The 20434-nt window shown below is 40.6% G+C and overlaps 1 protein-coding gene and 3 non-coding genes across 4 annotated transcripts; all 4 read right to left on the minus strand.

Annotated features, from left to right (window-relative positions):
- Positions 1 to 1567: 1567 nt before the first annotated feature.
- On the minus strand, positions 1568 to 1641 carry trnan-guu (transfer RNA asparagine (anticodon GUU)). The gene has a single exon. It is a non-coding gene; the product is annotated as a tRNA-Asn (tRNA).
- A 9063-nt stretch (positions 1642 to 10704) lies between these two features.
- Positions 10705 to 10776, minus strand: trnaq-cug (transfer RNA glutamine (anticodon CUG)). Its single transcript has one exon. It is a non-coding gene; the product is annotated as a tRNA-Gln (tRNA).
- A 790-nt stretch (positions 10777 to 11566) lies between these two features.
- Positions 11567 to 11639, minus strand: trnaf-gaa (transfer RNA phenylalanine (anticodon GAA)). Its single transcript has one exon. It is a non-coding gene; the product is annotated as a tRNA-Phe (tRNA).
- Positions 11640 to 13618: 1979 nt separating this feature from the next.
- On the minus strand, positions 13619 to 19615 carry LOC147845210 (uncharacterized). Its single transcript, XM_087250593.2, has 2 exons — positions 18911 to 19615; positions 13619 to 18808 (listed from the first exon to the last, which is right to left on the minus strand). The coding sequence occupies exons 1-2, from the start codon at positions 19492 to 19494 to the stop codon at positions 18721 to 18723; spliced, it is 672 nt and encodes a 223-aa protein (XP_087106719.1). The 5' UTR covers positions 19495 to 19615; the 3' UTR covers positions 13619 to 18720.
- Between the last annotated feature and the right edge of the window lie 819 nt (positions 19616 to 20434).

A 20434-nucleotide genomic window follows, 5' to 3' on the forward strand; every position in this document is an offset into this window, starting at 1 on the left:
ACACTCCAACACTGGTTACCTTTCGCAGAAACCTACGATCTCTCTCACCCAATAGACTATCCACCGTTGTTTCAGACTCTCTTCCTCTATCTTGCAAACTCTCTGCACTTGATTCGAACAGTGCCACTGATACACTCTGCTCCACACTAGCATCATGTCTAGACCGATTATGTCCTCTTGCATCCAGGCCAGCCCGTGCCAGTCCTCCTGCACCCTGGCTCTCGGATGCTCTCTGTGAGCATCGCTCAAAACTTCGAGCTGCAGAAAGAATTTGGCAAGAAAACTAAAAATCCTGCAGAGCTCTTAACATACCAAACTCTTCTGTCCTCTTTCTCAGCTGAGGTTACTTCGGCAAAGCAGACATATTACCGTCTGAAAATCAACAATGCCACTAATCCTCGCCTACTTTTTAAAACATTTTCCTCCCTCCTCTATCCTCCTCCTCCACCCGCATCCTCCACACTTACTACTGATGACTTTGCTACATTCTTTTGCACCAAAACTGCAAAAATCAGTGCTCAATTTGCTGCACCTACAACAAACACGCAAGGTACACCACCAACACCACACACACTCACCTCTTTTTCTCAGCTCTCTGAGTCTGAGGTGTCCAAACTCGTGCTATCTAGCCATGCAACCACCTGTCCACTCTATCCCATTCCCTCTCATCTCTTGCAAGCCATCTCTCCTGCAGTCATACCAACACTGACTCACATAATTAACACATCTCTTGACTCTGGTTTATTCCCCACTTCATTTAAGCAGGCTAGGGCAACCCCACTGCTAAAGACATCCAACCTGGACCATACGCTACTTGAAAACTACAGACCAGTATCCCTGCTTCCATTCATGGCCAAGATTCTGGAGAAAGTAGTATTCAATCAAGTCCTGGACTTTCTTACTCAAAACAATCTCATGGACAACAAGCAATCCGGCTTTAAGAAAGGCCACTCAACTGAGACTGCCCTGCTCTCTGTCGTGGAGGATCTCAGACTGGCTAAAGCAGACTCTAAATCATCAGTCCTCATTTTGCTGGACTTGTCAGCTGCTTTTGACACTGTCAACCACCAGATCCTGCTATCTATGCTCGAGTCACTGGGCGTTGCGGGCACTGTTATTCAATGGTTCAGATCTTACCTCTCTGACAGGTCATTCAGGGTGTCTTGGAGGGGAGAGGTGTCCAACCTACAGCATCTAAACACTGGGGTACCTCAAGGCTCTGTTCTTGGGCCATTTCTCTTCTCAATCTACACGTCATCTCTAGGACCAGTCATCCAGAGACATGGATTCTCCTACCACTGCTATGCTGATGATAACCAGCTATACCTCTCTTTTCATCCTGATGATCCCTCGGTTCCAGCTCGCATCTCAGCCTGCCTGTTGGATATTTCACACTGGATGAAAGATCATCATCTTCAGCTGAACCTCGCAAAAACGGAAATGCTTGTAGTTTCTGCCAACCCGACTCTACACCATAACTTTCATCTTGTAACGCTGGACAGAATGTGGCCCAGGATATATGCTCAGTGCACGTGTTAGCAGTTGCAAGGCAGCAAAATACCTAATTCGTCCCTGGGTGGGCTTGAACCACCAACCTTTCAGTTAACAGCCGAACGCGCTAACCGATTGCGCCACAGAGACTTAGTATGAGGTCACCTACAGTGGTAGAAAGGCGGAACTTTGTTTCAAAAGGTCTGCTATATAAACCCTAATGAAAGTTTGCTAATAGAGGCAACAGAAACACCCAACGTGGGGCTCGAACCCACGACCTTGAGATTAAGGTTTTCATGCTCTACCGACTGAACTAGACGAGCTGATGAGGAGTCCTTTCAAGAGCTAGACACCGTTTACTGTAATACCTTCCCTACCCGTGTCAACCTTCTGCTAAATCCTAATTTCATTTTTTAACGCTGGACAGAATGTGGCCCAGGATCTATGCCCAGTGCACGTGTTAGCAGTTGCAAGGCAGCAAAATGCCAAATTCGTCCCTGGGTGGGCTTGAACCACCAACCAATCAGTTAACAGCCTACAAACTAACCTATTGCGCCACAGAGACTTAGGGAAAGGTAACCTACAGTGGTAGAAAGGCGTAACTCTGTCTCAAAAGGTCTGCTATATGAACCCTAATGTAAGTTTGCTGTAAGAAAGAGAGAAAAGTAACAGAAACGCTCAACGTGGGGCTCGAACCCACGACCCTGAGATTAAGAGTCTCATGCTTTAACGACTGAACTAGCTGAGCTGATGAGGAGTCCTTACAAGAGCTAGACACCGTTTACAGTAACACCTTCCCTACCCGTGACAATTTTCTGCTAAATCCTGATTTCATCTTGTAACGCTGGACAGAATGTGGCCCAGGATATATGTCCAGTGCACGTGTTAGCAGTTGTAAGGCAGCAAAATGCCTAATTTGTCACTGGGTGGGCTTGAACCACCAACCTTTCAGTTAACAGCCGAACGCACTAACCGATTGCACCACAGAGACTTAGTAAGAGGTCACCTACAGTGGTAGAAAGGCGGAACTTTGTTTCAAAAGGTCTGCTATATGAACCCTAATGTAAGTTTGCAGAGAGAGAGAGAGGCAACATAAACATCCAACGTGGGGCTCGAACCCACGACCCTGAGATTAAGAGTTTCATGCTCAACCGACTGAACTAGCTGAGCTGATGAGGAGTCCTTACAAGAGCTAGGTACCGTTTACAGTAATACCTTCCCTACCCGTGACAATGTTCTGCTAAATCCTGATTTCATCTTGTAACGCTGGACAGAATGTGGCCCAGGATCTATGTCTAGTGCACGTGTTAGCAGTTGCAAGGCAGCAAAATGCCTAATTCGTCCCTGGGTGGGCTTGAACCACCAACCTTTCAGTTAACAGCCGAACGTGCTAACCTATTGCGCCACAGAGACTTAGGGAAAGGTCAACTACAATGGTAGAAAGCCGTAACTTTGTCTCAAAAGGTCTGCTATATGAACCCTAATGTAAGTTTGCTGAGAGAGAGAGAAAAGTAACAGAGACACCCAATGTGGGGCTCGAACCCACGACCCTGAGATTAAGAATCACATGTTCTACAGACTGAACTAGCCGGGCTGATAAGAAGCTCTTTCAAGAGCTAGACAACGTTTTCAGTAATACCTTCCCTACCCGTGACAATCTTCTGCTAAATCCTGATTTCATCTTGTAATGCTGGACGGAATGTGGCCCAGGATATATGCCCAGTGCACGTGTTAGCAGTTGCAAGGCAGCAAAATGCCTAATTCGTCCCTGGGTGGGCTTGAACCACCAACCTATCAGTTAACAGCCTACAAGCTAACCTATTGCGCCACAGAGACTTAGAGAAAGGTCATCTACAGTGGTAGAAACGCGTAACTTTGTCTCAAAAGGTCTGCTATATGAACCCTAATGTAAGTTTGCTGAGAGAGAGAGGGAAAAGTAACAGAAACGCCCAACGTGGGGCTCGAACCCAGGACTCTGAGATTAAGAGTCTCATGCTCTACTGTTGGAATATCTTGCCAATTCTATGCGTGTTCAATAAGAAAAGGTCTGGAGAGGGTTTTCTTCAATGCTAAAAATATTAGTAATTTATTAGATACAAATGAATAATTCGATGACAGAGCTCTGGGTTACATTACCCCAATGCAATACAAGAATTACATTCAAGATGTTCGCAACTAACATACATTTCCTGACTCCAGCATATATACACAACTGACCTTAACAGGTGGAGTTTTGGTTTAACGTCACTTATCAGTCATTCTGCAGTCCCTTGGCCCTTTGTAACCCCTGGACATTACTTCCTCTTTCTAAGAGAGAGAGAAAAGCCACCAAATGGCTCAAACTAAAATAATCTTCAAAAATGAGTTCAAATAAAAGAATCTTAAAATCATCTTCAAATAAAAGAATCTTAAACTCATAATGATGTGTTTAAAATAAAATAATCTTAAAATGTCTTAAAATAAAAGATTATGAAAAAAACATACAAATGTCTTAAAATAAAAGATAAAAAGCATAAAAGTTATTAAACACTTAAAAAAAGTTATTTTATTAAACACTTCATCACTGTCTGACTGTCCTCTTTGCTTGCTGGCCACTCCTCCAGCCATTCATTATAGCTGTTAATCATGACTAGGAGATAAATTTTTATTCACCTGTTCTCCCATATCTCTATAATCAATTATAACCTCACCCTCATTCGTCTCTTGCAGTTTCTGATCTCTAAATATAATGAAAGTCTATAATTCATATTAGTCTTATTACCATGTGTTTTACATTCACCAGTTTACAGTTATTTGAAATGGCTTATTTATTTGGCGATCTGACTCCACTTATCTCAGACACCACTCATCCTAATATTGAGGCGTGTCATCTAATCCCCTATAATTTTTACTTACTTCCTTTAAATCTAGTTCCATATAAATGTCATAACACCTGTTTAATTTCAATCAATTAGGTGTCCACTGTTTTTCTGCACGTAAACTTTTATCAACATGCTTAATCAACACCACTCTCTCTAATAATTCAAAAATCAATCACTTTACATTTTTTCATCAGTATGACCATATTTCTGCATACACTATTAACCTCAGCTTTAAAATCTATTCTCCTTAATTGCTTCTAAATCATAGACTAAACACAATCTTATTTTGTTTGTTGCTTACTTGTAAAATTGTATTCAAATTAAATTAGTCACATCTATGTTTATAACTCAGTTAAAATTTAGCTTAAATAAAATTTCTAAAACAGATTCCATATGAGCTTGTCTAGGTGTTTCTCTTAATTGCTCAACGACATACAACCTCTTCACTACGCTGGTTAATTTTATAATCCTCCATTTAAGTATTTCACTAATAATCAATCAGTTTTTGAATTTGACACTACTTTTGATAATTCATTTTCTCAACTATTTATTACTTAGTTTCTTCTAATCATTTTTATGATTTTCTTTTGGCTACTAATTAGTTCTACGTCATTTCGGTTCAACTAGTTGCCCATACACTTTTTATATACTTTTATAAGCTAATTAAAAAATCACTAAATTTTCTCATCCGTTTCTTTCAGCTGTATTTTGACTTCATCATTAAACTTCTTCACATGGTTACATGTGAAAGAAAATCTGTTTTCTTAAACTCTTTGATTCTGTTTCAATTCTTTTATCAGATTAGAACTATAAATTTTTTACCCGATGACGTGAGTTAAATTTTTTATATTTCCATTTCTTCTTTACGCATAAATATTTTTTTTTCTGATACCAACCTTTTCTAGTTTTTAATATCCTGTCTTAATTTAGATGATTCAACATAATATTTAGTTTTAAGTAAATCTTTACTTAAATAATCAATTCCATCAAAATTTATAATTCAAATGACTTCTTCAGTTACCAATAGTTGTTTCTTCTTCTTTAGTCACCACCATACATTGTACTTCCTCCTATATCCTGTTCATGCCCTGTATCAGTAAACCTATGAAAATTTGCAAAAATAGTTAAATATCATTTCAACATTATACATTTAGAGATTCATTGAATATTTTCCTCTAAGCCTTTTTCTTAGTTATTATTTTCATAACAAAACCTTAATAAATTCTGTCTCCTTCATATTACCAGTCATCATATGGTCTCAAATGGTTCTTGACAGCACCCTGCCTCTTACTTTACCCACAAGTTCCTTTTTCTGAGTGTCTGATCTCCAGACATATTTAGCAGTTCGCTGTGGTCCGGTTTGGAGGAGCCCACATTTCTGAGGCAGACTACTGATCTTTCACAGTGCCCCTCAATACTCGGATGCTCTAGGCCTTTCAAGCATCACTGCTCCACTCCACAACCATCTCACTCAACACCTGCCTATTGTACAGGTGCCTAGTCTTCCGCGACAAAATTCCTGGCTTAGGTCGCTCCCGGTGGCCAACGAGAGTCTTACCCGTCTTTGGAATAATGTCTCATGGAGACCAGTTACTGCTCTTCTCCACTGCAACCTCTTTCTCAGTTTTCCTTCAGAACTTGGTATCTCTGATGTTAGGGAAACATGCACTCAAGAACTATGTGAGCCATAGTGACCACATTCTAGAGTTTAACCAATGAGACAGGTTTTATTAAGTTTAAAATCAATTTGACCTCCAATAATAGTTTTAAGTAAAGTTTGGCATCTTCACTCCCATCCACTCAGCACTATGGTCTGCTTAGTCTGCAGGCAAAGCTGTAGGGCACTATGATGGTGGAGACTAAAAAACAAGACACAGTTGGGTTATTATTCATAAAACACAAATTATGACATGGCCTACCATGTGATAAAATTGTTCAACATTATTGCTATATCTCAGGGTTCATATTAGGCCTTGACCCCTCATGTTTGTTTAATATATATTTTTATATCTGAAATGCAATGTTTAATTATCGATTTCTTTCTTGGTGTTTATCCTTTTTAAATTTAGAAAAATTAAACTCACTTCATCTTGTTCATCCACATCCACTAAGTGTCCATGATTTTTCTTTGACCCTAGATGATGGCTTAGATAGTCTTATGCAGCTGACTTTCATAGATGAAAACAGCCAGTGTAAGCCATAACAATTTTTTATTTATTTTTTTAATCATTATTATTACTAATATTATTATTCTATTTAGTTTTTGCACCTAAACTCAATCTTGTCCTCTCACATCAAATCTCAGTTCCTCAAAGTGTTACTTCCTCAAAGTGTTACAAGTGCAACTATTTTTCTAGTTTCTATCTCATCGGTTTAATGTCTCTGTCTTTCTCTCTCTCTATGTATATAATATTTTTCAAATATATTTTAACATATTGTTGGAATTTCTATCTCTATTCCATGCGTGTTCAAGAGAAAAGGTCTGGAGAGGTTTTTCTTCAATGTCAAAAATCGTAACAATTTATTGGATACAAATGAATAATTCGATGACAGAGCTCTGGGTTACATTACCCCAATGCAATACAAGAATTACATTCAAGAGGTTCGCAACAAACATACATTTCCTGACTTCAGCATATATACACCACCGATCTTAACAGGTGGAGTTTTGGTGTAACGTCACTTGTCAGTCATTGTTCAGTCCTCCATTGGCCACACCTTCGACATACTTCCTCTTTTTCTACGAATTCTCTGCCCAACAACAAAGTATACATCTTTCTATGTTTTGTGTTCAGTTTTAACACCTCTCTTCAGACAGGAAGTTTCTGCAGAGCTGAATTTAATTTTGGACCCGCATCTATCTACTTCTGCAAAAATGCTAATTAGTATGCACAGCACTCACCCACAACATTAGAAGTTCAGTTAATATATGACCCTTACATGACCAATACAAATAATTGTTTGATTAAAAGAAAAAGAGACAATAATAATAAAAAACTAATTGCTATTTTACAACACAACCTACCACAACTCTTAACCCAACCTCACAGTAACAAACCTCCATGTGGGTTTCATTGATTCAATGTCTTGTACATGGCACAGAATACAACCTATTGCAGTTTATTAAAATCACACCTACCCCAGCCCTAGGCCCAACCTCACAGTAACCCGCTATGTTTTATTCAATTTTACACCTACCCCAACCCTAAACACAACCTCAGAGTAACCAGTTTTAATTTTTTTTATTTTTATGAATGTCTACTACAGCTACATCAATCGCAAACCCAGCCTACGTGTGGCATAACTGCCGACCCCTTAGAGGTCATCCAGCCAACTTGCAGTGTAATCTCCTCCACTTGTAGGTCTCTGAGCTGCAGCAACACCTAAGTGCTCTGACACAGAGACACAAAAGACTTTTAACCTCCTCTTGGAGAGGAGAGAGTCTCCGACCCTGGATCTCAGGTCTTCTATGGAGGGACTGTCAGGAATCCTGGAAGAGCATCCCATCCACACAACCTCTTGCCATAAAAACAAAGCAGAATGTGTGGTGAAGGAACTCCGGGTTGACAGAGCCTTGTCCTTGCTTCAAGCAATGTGCTAACAAGGTGCTGAACAGAGTGGCACAAAGAATAGCGCTTATGACTATGGATCAGAAGATTCTCGTTACGGAAACCAAGAAACTGTGAATGAGAGAATGTGTAAGTGTATGAGTGGCACTTGTTAAAGCGGAGCAGGGACGTGCCAGCGATCAGAAAGAACTGGAGTTTGTGCCAAGACTGGGTTTCAAAAGTGGCAATTTTCATATGGTCTAGCAGTCAGGATTCCTGATTTTCACCCAGGTGACGCGGGTTCGACTCCTGGTATGGGAAGGCTTAAGTACTTTTGCTCCTGTCCTTTTTGGCCAGCGGTCGGACTGCAGCTACCTTATAGGGTGTGGTTGTGGAACTGCTACGTTGGACTTCGAAAGCTCAGTTGGTAGAGGGAGGACTGTAGGACCAATTCTTAGGTCGTAAGTTCGACTCCAGCTCAAAGGACGTCTTTTGTGCTCAGAGCCGCTTTCTTGCTTTTGCGAAGATATCATCGGCACCACTGCTCGAAGTTCACCATGGAGGTGAAAAGGAAGTTCCCTGACAAGGAATCGAACTCTGGCCGCGGCGTTGAGAGCGCCGAATCCTAATTACTAGACCACCAGGCTAGACCATCAAGCCTAGCTGTGGGCTTCCACCCAGGTGTGCTGCAGCTGCTCTGACAAAAATAACTCTAACATTTGTAACCTCCTCCTGGAGAAGAGAAAGTCTCAGAGCCTGGATCACAGTTCTTCTTGGGAGGGACTGTCACATGCTCTGTGTTAGAGCATCCTATCGACACCACAACTTGCCATGACAAGAAAGCACAGCAAGCGTTGAAGGAACTGCATGTTGACCGAGCCGTGTCCTCTTTCCAAGCAGCATGCTAATGAGCACTGCTGATGCAGACTGGGCCAGTGGCGCATACTGCCACCTGTAATTCGTGGTTATTCTTGGTTACACCGGCCAATCACGTTTCGAGTTGGAACCAAGATTTTTTTTAATTCTTGGTTACGCTGGCCAATCTTGTCCTGAGCTGGAACCAAGAATCACCCTATTCTTGGTTACGGCAGCCAATCATGTTCCGAGTTACAATGAACGCTATGGCCAATCAGAGCCCTTATAACATTCATGATTTGTACTGTATTAACAGATTTCGTTGTGGATTAATTCGGACAACAATTACAAAGTAAGTATTTTTATAACAAGCTGGTTTAAATGAATAACCATTACAGTAACATTAATTACAACAACACAATTATTATATGATTGTTATAGATGTTATATGACGTTGTTTGTTAAGATTAATGTTAGCCGACCAAGCACACTGTACAGTTTTACTACAAACATTTTAATGCAGTTATTATACATTACTTCACTTTATATTGTCATTTACTACCATAGTTACAATAATGCCCGTGCATTATTCTCACACATTAATGAATCACTTCACTAATAATAAATATAAGGCTCAATTCATCAGTCACTAATTATAAACAAATACTATAATAACGCTCACATATCACTACATCACTAATCATAAACTAATCTAATAATGCTCACGCATAATACATCACTAATCATAAAGCATAAAACAATATGGATCACGCATGATTGCATCACTAATAATAAAACAATAATATAAGGGTCACAATTTAATCCATCACTAATAATAATAACATTATTATTAGTGATGTATTGATGTGTGACCCTTATATTGTTGGTTTATTATTAGTGATGCAATCATGCATGATCCATATTAATTAATTAATAACTGCATTAAAATGTTTGTAGTAAAACTACAGTTTGCTTGGTCGGCTAACATTAATCTTACCAAATAACGTTATAAAACATCTATAACAATCATATAATAATTATGTTGTAGTAATTAACGTTACTGTAATGGTTATTCATTTAAACCATCTTGTTAAAAAAATACTTACTTTGCAATTGGTTTCCGAATTAATCCGCGACGAAATCTTTTATTACAATACAAATCATGGATGGTATAAGGGCTCTGATTGGCCATAGCGTTCATTGTAACTCGGAACACGATTGGCTGCCTTAACCAAGAATAGGGTGAATCTTGGTTCCAGCTTGAAACGTGATTGGCCTGGTAAAACCAAGAGTAAAACAAATCTTGGTTCCAGCTCACAAAGTGATTGGCCGGTTTAACCAAGAATAACCACGACTTACAGGTGGCAGTATGAGCTAACCGGCCACTTACTGCCAAGCTTAATAAAAGTCTTCTAGTTGGTGCAGCCCGGGCTAAAGAAAAAAAAATGTAAAAAAAATAATAATAAAACGGCCTTGCCAGAAAGTAGCAGAATGTCAATACAAGGCGGTGGCAATGTGCATTGATTTCTGAGTAACTCGTCATTCGGCGTACAGGGCTCCTCACACGTTTACTGGAGCAGGACCAGGTAGGGCCTTCAGTCACCTGCCCCTTGTGCACAAATTAAAACAACAGCACTGTTTTGCCTAAACCCGGGATCGAACCAGGAACCTTTATATTTTCAGTCTAACACACTCCCAACTGAGCTATTTCGTCTGCCCTTTCAAAAGTATCCTGCAGTATTCATGTCTGTGAGACTAAGCAGAATCCTGAAATGCCTCTGAGGCCTTAAAGGGTAAAAGCTTGGCCAGTACGGGGATCGAACCCAGCTGAGCTAACCGGCCACTTTCTGCCATGTTTCCTAAAAAGCTCAGAGTAACTGTCATTTTCCGGCCTTCAAGAGATAAGAATGCTATTCCAGCTTTTTTCGTGCGGTGCTGGTAAAAAAACAAAGTCCCACCGAGATTTGAACTCGGACTGCTGGATTCAGAGTCCAGAGTGCTAACCATTACACCATGGAACCTCAAGTCTTCTAGTTCGTGCTGCCCGGGCTAAACGGAAAAAAATGTAAAAAAAAAAAAAAAAAAAGAAAACGGCCTTGCCAGAAAGTAGCAGAATGTCAATACAAGGCAGTGCCAATGTGCATTGATTTCTGAGTAACTCGTCATTTGGCATGCAGGGCTCCTCACACGTTTACTGGAGCAGGACCAGGTAGGGCCTTCAAAAAAAAAGCGCACTATTCCAGGCATTTTGACGACTAAACGGCAAGCAGGGCAAAGAGGCCACCACAGAGCAAATGTGATCTTTTTTTCTAATTTGACCACGTCGAAAATCGCCAATTTTTGATTGCTCTGAGGGGAATTAGCTCAAATGGTTAAGCGCTCGCTTTACATGCTAGAGGTAGCGGGGACAATGCCTGCATTCTCCACCCCTGTTTTCATGCCTTTTTACATTGGCTTTTTTTGCAAAGCTGGTGGCACCTTGAGGGTTTAAAGCGAAACTACTTACGTCAGCTTTGCCGGTTTCTGTGTAGTACATATCATTGCAACCCTTCAGAAGCCCTATCAAGTCACAGTTTTCTTTTATTCAGCAGCGTGTCCGCAGTGGGACATCAAAACGCTAAATACATAGCATTATAGAGTGCTGTCGATCAGGCCATTGGAATCATCGCCAGAAGCAACGTGACTATCTGGGAGGAAGATAGCGTTTTGGTCAAGTGGAAGTAGGTGGACTTAAGGGTGAAGCAGCTAGGCTTTTTGGGTGACTTTCAGTCACCTGACCCTTGTGCACAAAATAGAACAACAGCACTGTTTTGCCGAAACCCGGGATCGAACCAGGGACCTTTAGATCTTCAGTCTAACGCTCTCCCAACTGAGCTATTTCGGCTGCTCATTTAAGGTATCCTGCTGCATCCATGTCTGTGAGACTAAGCAGAATCCTGAAATGCCTCTGAGGCCTTAAAGGGTAAAAGTTTGTCCAGTACAAGGATCGAACCCACGACCTTGGCATTATTAGCACCACATTCTAACCAGCTGAGCTAACCGGCCACTTTCTACCATGTTTGCTAAAAAGCTCAGTATAACTGTCATTCTCCGGCCTTCAAGAGATAAGAATGCTATTCCAGCTTTTTTTGTGCGGTGCTGGTAAAAAAACAAGGTCCCACTGAGATTTGAACTCGGATCGCTGGATTCAGAGTCCAGAGTGCTAGCCATTACACCATGGAACCTCAAGTCTTCTAATTGGTGCTGCCCGGGCTAAAGAGAAAAAAAAAAAAAAAAAAGAAAACGGCCTTGCCAGAAAGTAGCAGAATGTCAATACAAGGCAGTGCCAATGTGCATTGATTTCTGAGTAACTCGTCATTCGGCATGCAGGGCTCCTCACACGTTTACTGGAGCAGGACCAGGTAGGGCCTTCAAAAGAAAAGCGCACTATTCCAGGCATTTTGACGACTAAACGGCAGGCAGGGCAAAGAGGCCACCACAGAGCAAATGTGATCTTTTTTTTTCTAATTTGACCACGTCGAAAATCGCCAATTTTTTGATTGCTCTGCGGGGAGTTAGCTCAAATGGTAAAGCGCTCGCTTTGGATGCGAGAGATAGCGGGAACAATGCCTGCATTTTCCACCTCTGTTTTCTTGCCTTTTTAAAGCGAAAAGGTTTAAAGTGAAACTCTCCTGATTCAATCATTACCAGAAGCGACGTGACCATCTGGAAGTAAGATAGCTTTTTGGTCAAGTGGAAGCAGTTGGACTTAAGGGTGCAGCAGCTAGGCTTTTTGGGTGACTTTCGGTCACCTAACTCTTGTGCCCAAAACAGAAAAACAACACTATTTTACCAAAGCCTGGATCTAACCAGGGACCTTTAGATCTTCAGTCTAACACTCTCCCAACTGAGCTATTTCAGCTGCCATTTAACGATTTAATATTTCATAGACTAAATGGCGGGCAGGGCAAAGAGGCCACCACAGAGCAGATGTGATCTTTTTTTTTTTGACCACGCCAAAAACTACCAATTTGAATTTTTCCGAGGGGAATTAGCTCAAATGATAGAGCGCTCGCTTAGCATAGGAAGGGGCCCAATCTTCTCGCTCACTCGCAAGCGAACAAGCCGCAAAAAACGGAAAAATGCGTCAAATTTCGCTTGCAGTAGTGTTCGCGGCTTTGTCACTGTGCATAATGTGGTATTTTGGTTGCATATTGCATGTCATTCTAAATGTCATTTTTTGCATGCTGGATTCGAACACACGATCTGTGTAACAAAATATCCAATCAGTGTCAGTTTCAGCGGAGCCAATCAGCTGCGCTCTTATTGAAATTTTACTGACGTAACACAGGCAATTATATTGATATTACTATTATTATGTGGATATTGTTCTTATATATATATTAATATATGTTATATTTCTTTATGTAATAACTTTAAATGAATGCACACAAAAACAAGTAATATGCAAAATGGTTTATTAAAATGAATACAAATATTAAAATCGCAAAACAATTTTAAAAATGTAAAAAACAAAATAAAAACATATCTTAATATATAAACTATATAATATACAATAAATAAAAACAATACAATATATATTTATTTATTATGCACATATAATATATTAAAACAATACTATATATAAATATATTTATTTATTATACACATTATATAAAAACAATACTCTGTATTTATATTTATTTTTATATACACAATATATTAAACAATAATATAAATAAATAATAAAATGCAAGAGTGGGGGCACTTATTATATAAAATATAGTATTTAAGCAATGTATAAAATGTTATTTTTTTAAGAAATATAAATATATTTTTACATAAAATGCACACAAATATTAAATAAGAACACAAGACAAAATAAGAGTGGGCCTATAAGTGCCACTTTAAAATGCTAAATATTAACACACAAAAATTAAATAAAATGAGAGAGAGTACCCATGTAACATTTACAAAAATATATATAGCAATTTGTCCTTTATTCTGGAGCTGGAGTTTGTCCTTTATTTTGCTGGTGCTATTCTGCCAACCAGTCCTCTAAGGATTTGCCATTTGAAGTTTGCAGGCAAAATGTGGCATTACCAAATCGGCTATGGCCAAACTCCTTAGTCTTTGGTTGCCCACATTTGCTGCAAACATTAAAAGTAACCGCACGCACATACTTCCTTTTGTGGACTCCACTTTCCTTCTCCTGTTCCCGTGGAGCAGGTGCAGGTGGAGGAACAGCAGGTGCAGGTGGAGCAGGTGCAGGTGGAGGAACAGCAGGTGCAGGTGAAGCTGGGACTGCACTGGATGTTGGTGCAGCAAATGATGGAATCACCATTGACACACTCAATTCAATTCAATTCAGCTTTATTTGTATAGCGCTTTTACAATGTAGATTGTGTCAAAGCAGCTTCACATAAATGGTCATAGTAACTGGAACAGTGTGGTTCAGTAACTGGAACAGTGTGGTTCAGGTTTTAGTATTTAAGTTCAGTTCAGTTCAGTTTAGCTCAGTTCAGTGTGATTTAATCATTACTGAGAGTTCAACACTGAAGAGCACATTCATCGATGCGTAGCTTTACCAATCCTGAACCATGCGAGGCAGTGGCGACAGCGGAGAGGGAAAAAAAACTTCACCTGATGGGAGTGAAGAAAAAAAACCTTGAGAGAACCAGACTCAGTTGGGCACGACCATTTTAATTTCTCCGCTGGCCAAAAGTCTTGTGCAGAACTTCATTCGCCGTGGTTTAAGCTGGAAGATGGCCTCAGCGAAGACTCGTCTGTCCCTGGAGCGTCGCTGGAATCAGACTCATGTTCTCCACTCCCCACGACCATCAGCGCAGCAGCAGCTCAGGATATGGCCTGGTCCCGGATATGGAATCCTTGGGATCATCACGTCGCTGGTTTTGGATCCAATAAGTGACTCCGCATAATCTGAGGACCTCGGGATGAGTATCCCCAGGTGAAAATAGAGAATAAAGAAAATAATTAGCGTAGCTGCTGTTCATAGTGTATATAAGCAAGATGCAGAAGCCAGTGTGGAACCCGCTAGGTGATGCATTGAGTGTATGCTTTACTAAACAGATAGGTCTTTAATCTAGTTTTGAACTAGGAGAGTGTGTCTGAGCCTCGGACGTTATCAGGAAGGCTATTCCAGAGTGTAGGAGCCATGAAAGAGAAGGCTCGACCTCCTTTACTTGATTTTGCTATTCTAGGTACTACCAGAAGCCCTGAATTTTGAGATCTTAAAGAGCGAGTTGGTTTGTAGCGAGACAGAAGGTTGGTTAGATAAACAGGAGCTAGATTATTTAGAGCTTTATAGGTGAGAAGTAATATTTTAAATTCAATACGAAACTTAACAGGCAGTCGTTGTAAGGAGGATAAAATTGGGGTTATATGATCATATTTTCTAGACCTGGTCAGAACACTGGCTGCTGCATTTTGTACTAATTGAAGTTTGTTAATAGAGGATGCTGGGCAGCCAGCAAATAGAGCATTACAGTAATCCAGTCTCACAGTCATAAAAGCATGGACTAGCTTTTCTGCATCTGAGATAGATAGCATATTTCGTAATTTAGCGATATTTCTCAGATGAAAGAAGGCAGTTTTTGTGACATGGGATATATGGTTTTTAAAAGTTAGATTGCTGTCTAATATGACACCCAAATCTTTTATAGTAGAGCTAAAGCTAACTTTGTATCCCTCTAATTGTAAATTGAGTTGCGAGATCAGCTGTGTGCAAGATTTAGGCCCAATAAGTAATAATTCTGTTTTGTCGGAGTTTAAGAGAAGAAAATTGTTGGTCATCCAGTCTTTGATGTCTTTGATACACTCAGTTAGTTTAGAAAGTTCAGACGTCTCGTCAGGTTTAGTTGAAATATATAATTGAGTATCATCTGCATAGCAGTGAAAGCTGATCCCATGTCTTCTAATAATGTCTCCCAGAGGTAGCATGTAAATTGTAAACAGTAAAGGGCCTAAAACTGATCCTTGAGGCACCCCATACTTTACTGGGCAGATTTGTGAAGGCTGTCCATTAAGATTCACAAACTGGCAGCGGTCAGTTAAGTATGACTTAACCCATTGTCGAGCCTGTCCCTGGACACCTGTAGACTTTAAGCGATTTATGAGGATATTGTGGTCAATGGTGTCAAATGCCGCACTAATATCGAGTAAAACTAATAGCGAGACGCACCCTCGGTCAGCAGCTAAGAGTAAATCGTTGGTTATTTTCACTAAGGCGGTTTCTGTACTGTGGTGAGCCCTGAAACCTGACTGAAACACTTCAAAAATATTGTTCGTCTGCAGAAAAGAGCATAATTGAGTGGAAACAACTTTTTCTAGTATTTTAGACATAAATGGAAGATTTGAAATAGGCCTATAGTTAGCTAAGTTGTTGGTGTCTAGTTGCGGTTTCTTAATAATAGGCTTAATTTTGTTGGAATTGAGTCCAGCATACACGTAGCTGGTTTAGAGCTATTTATAATTTTTACTAACTCTTCATGTTCTATGATTTTGAAGCAGTGTAGGTTATTATTATGATTTAATGAAATATTTACAGGATTTGGAGTATAAGCCGGTGCAGAAAGTTTGGCATCTCCTATTTTCTGTCTAAAGCCTTCTATTTTATTACTGAAAAAATTCATGAAGTCATCACTACTAATTTGCGGTGGAGTAGTTTGTTCCAGGGATGACCGATTATTTGCTAATTTAGAGATGGTGTTAAATAAAAATCTAGGATTGTTATGATTATTTTCTATCAGTTTGCACAGGTGCTCAGTCCTGGCAGATTTTAGAGCCCTCCTATAGCTGGACATACTGTTTTTGTACGCAATTCTAAAGACCTCTAAATTAGTTTTTTTCTATTTACGTTTCAGGGCACGGGTTGCTGTTTTGAGCGCACGAGTATGACTATTATACCATGGTATAGTTTTAATCTCTCTAGCCTTTTTTAATTTGATGGGTGCCACAGTATTTAGTGTGCTAGTAAAGATGGCATCCATACTGCTGGTTACTACATCAAGATCATTTGAGTTTGCGGGTGCATTACGAAATAGAGAGAGATCAGGTAAGTTATTTATAAATTCATCTTTAGTTGACGAAACAATAGTTCTACTAGGGCGGAGTATTGGAGCGGGTTTGCTGATTTCAGGTAAACACAGCTTATATAGTAAGAGGTAGTGATCTGTAATATCATCACTTTGTGGTATAATGTCTACGTCAATAACCTTGATTCCATAAGACAGAATTAGATCTAATGTATGCTTTAAGCGATGGGTTGGACCCACAACGTTTTGCTTTATCCCAAGTGAGTGTATTAAATCCATAAACGCGAGCCCTAATGTATCGTTAGTGTCATCTATGTGGATGTTAAAGTCACCTACAATTAGCATTTTATCAGTTTTGACTAGTAAGTCAAAAATAAAATCAGAAAATTATTTTAGAAAAGTGACATAGGGTCCTGGGGGTCTATATATGGTGATTAAAGCGAGAGATAACATAGCTTTTTGCATAGTATCTGGAAGCTGAACATTAAGCGATAATACTTCAAAGGAGCTAAACATAAGTCCTTTTCTCTAATTAATATTAAGGAAATCACTAAAGATTGATGCAACTCCACCACCACGACCAGTTTGACGAGCCATGTTTATATAAGAATCCTGGAGGAGTTGCTTCATTTAAGCTAATATAGTCATTTTGTTTCAGCCAGGTTTTAGTGAGACAGAGTGCATTAAGATTGTTTTCTGTTATTATTTCATTAATGATAAGTGCTTTAGGTGCAAGTGACCAGGGGCCTCATGTATCAACGCTGCGTACGCACAAAAACTTTGCAGACGCCTGGTTTCACGCTCAGAATATAAGGTATATAAGGTTTCCATACCATACATTTGACCAGCTAAACATTAAAGCACAATTTGCAGCAGTCGCCTGTTTTCCCAATGTAATCTGAGCTATCTACCACACGCACATTGCTATAAAGACACTATCTGAAGATGAATTTGCATGCGTGAATCAGAAACATTTACATTCAATAAATGTGCAAATAAAATATGATGCTTATTGATATGAACTTATTGATGATTCCTACTTGTCATTCTCGTGATAAATAGTTGGCAAAATCTGATATGTAGCGGGGGAAAAAACAAGAAAGAGTTCATCAGACGCTGGATTCGAGCCGAGTTCATGTTCAAACATATCAATTCTTGATCACATGCGTCTTACGAGTAGTGCCACTGAGACTGTTAAGCGTCCTGCAACATTTTACAGATATAAACCACACTATTTCTTTTTTTTAACACACTCAGTGCGATGTTCAGACCCAACTGTGTTGACCGCATCAGCTAAACTCTCCCACTCTATTTTTTTCTTTTGTTGTTAATTCCGGAGAACAAACTTGCAAATAACACCGCTTTTCTCCGGTCTACCTCCAAAAGCAGCACCTCCAATTCACATTCTGTTCAAAGTTTCTCTTTTTGCTTGCTTTGCCATTACTTTTTCGTTGGGTTTTGCCATTAGCATAGTCATTAGCATATTCATACGGCAGGAGGCAGGGAGGGGTTTAGTGCTCGTGTATGTTGCGCTCAGTTTCACGTTCATTCAGATGTACAAAAGAATATGCGTGAGATTCGGCGTACGCAGTGTTTCATACATCTGAATTTTTTTCTGCGTACGCACATTTACGCTTTGTGCGTACGCAATGTTTTAGTAAGATTTCCACGCAAGTCTTCGTACATGAGGCCCCTGATGTTTAGGAGACCAAGCCTTACGAAATTTGTATTTTCACTTTCTACTGGTTTTTCTGGTTTGATTCTTAATAGATTTTTTCTGGAGCACACAGTACGTTTATTTCTTAATCTAATAATACGAGGAAGAGACACAGTCTCTATAGGATTTGCCAGATATGCGTTACTGATGTTTAAGTGGGACGAACAAGAGTCTAGGTGGCTATAATGTGAATTTTGTGAATTTTTACCTGCTAGTCAGATGGTGCGAAGTAATCTGGAGATGTTGTCTGACAGGAGTTCAGCTCCGGCTCGACTGGGGTGCAGGCCGTCAGCACGGAAGAGCCTAGGACGCTCCCAGAAAAGATTCCAGTTATTAGCAAAGAGCAATTTCTGTTCTTTACACCATGTTATTAGCCATTCATTCAGAGCTAAAAGTCTACTGAACCTTTCATTTCCTCGGCGGTAGGTAGGAAGCGGCCCAGAAACGATGATCTGCGAGGCGGGCGAGGTGCGTCGAACCGCCTCGATCAGGCTCCTGAAGTCCTTCTTCAGGATCTCCGACTGCCTGAGCCTGGTGTCTTTTGTCCCCACGTGGAGGACAACGGCACCAGGGCTCTCGGCAGCACCCAGGATGGTTGGAATCTGTGTAGAAATATTTCTCACACGGGCACCAGGAAAGCAGAAAGTACGTACTTTATTACCTTTTGAGGAGGCGGCACGGACGTGACGAACGATCGAGTCACCGATGATGGCCACATCGGGACCCGACTCGCGGAGAGGGGAGAAGCGGTTCTCCGTGGAGATCTCGAACACGGGAGGAGGAGACGTTCTGCCCCAGGATCTGGCAAGCACCTTACGCGGCTGCACCCAGGCGCCGTGGTAGCCGGGTGTCGGTGTGAATGACGCCTGGCCGAGCCGAGCCGCGCCCCGGGTGCGCTGTGCCTGGACAGAGAAGGACGCGGGTTGAGGTAGAGGGAATGATGTGGTTGTAATTTCCACGTACCTTAGATGATGAGGCGGCCTTAGCATTAGGCACAACAAGCAGTTGTTCCTGCAGCCGCGTCCACCTCATCAGAAGTGCCCGGATCTGGGACTCCACTTCTTCCAGCTCCAGCTCCAACGCCTCCATCGATGCTTCTCCTGCACACAAGGACAGAGACGCAAGCAACATTTTACAGGGTAAAGAGCAAAGCCAGTATGTCAAAAGTGTATGGTAAAAGAGGTTGGTAGCTTTAGCTGACCAGCGGTGCTAGCAGGCTAAATCTACAAACAACAGGCGGATGCTCGAGGGACAGACCGTTTTAAAGCAGTTTTGTTTGTATAAATGTATTAAGGGTTTGTTCACCCTAAGTAGGAGAGAAAAATAGTTAGCGAATGAGGAAGAATTTTATGATTAAGATTTAAATTGCGAGTAAATAGCGAGTCCAAACTTCAAGAAAACGCAGTAGGCGACCGAACGGAGACAGTGACGTCAGTGACGTCACTCGAGCCCTTGCAGGTGTACTGTGTTTTACAGGGCATTATGTCTTACGTAAAAACGACTTTCAAAGAATTCCAATTTGTCAGCAGATAGTGTCGCCACATATAATATTTCTTGCATAGTGGCTTGCTGGTCTAGGAGTATGATTCTCGTTCATGCCATGAGAAATCCTAGGTTCAAATTTCAGGTGAACCCTTACAGTTGTCTTTTGTTTTGTAAGGGCGTTGTGGCTTACACAGAGGCCTTTTTTCTGAGAATGCCAGTTTGTCAGCAGATAGTGTTGCTATGTAAAGTGGCTGTTTTGCAGTTGCTCGTTGGTCTACGGGCTTGATTCTCGCATAAGGTGCGAGAGGTCCCGTTTTCAAAGCCTGGACTAACCTTTGCAGAAGTCCCGGGTGCAAATGAAGCAAAAGCCCTGCTTCAATGTTTGTAAGATAAGGATTTCTGACCATCTGTTGCTTCTGATGTCTTGTGATATATTCAAGCTTT

This window comes from Danio rerio, chromosome 4 (assembly GCF_052040795.2).
Source record: "Danio rerio strain M-AB ecotype USA chromosome 4, GRCz13ab, whole genome shotgun sequence".
Taxonomy (NCBI): Eukaryota; Metazoa; Chordata; class Actinopteri; order Cypriniformes; family Danionidae; genus Danio; species Danio rerio.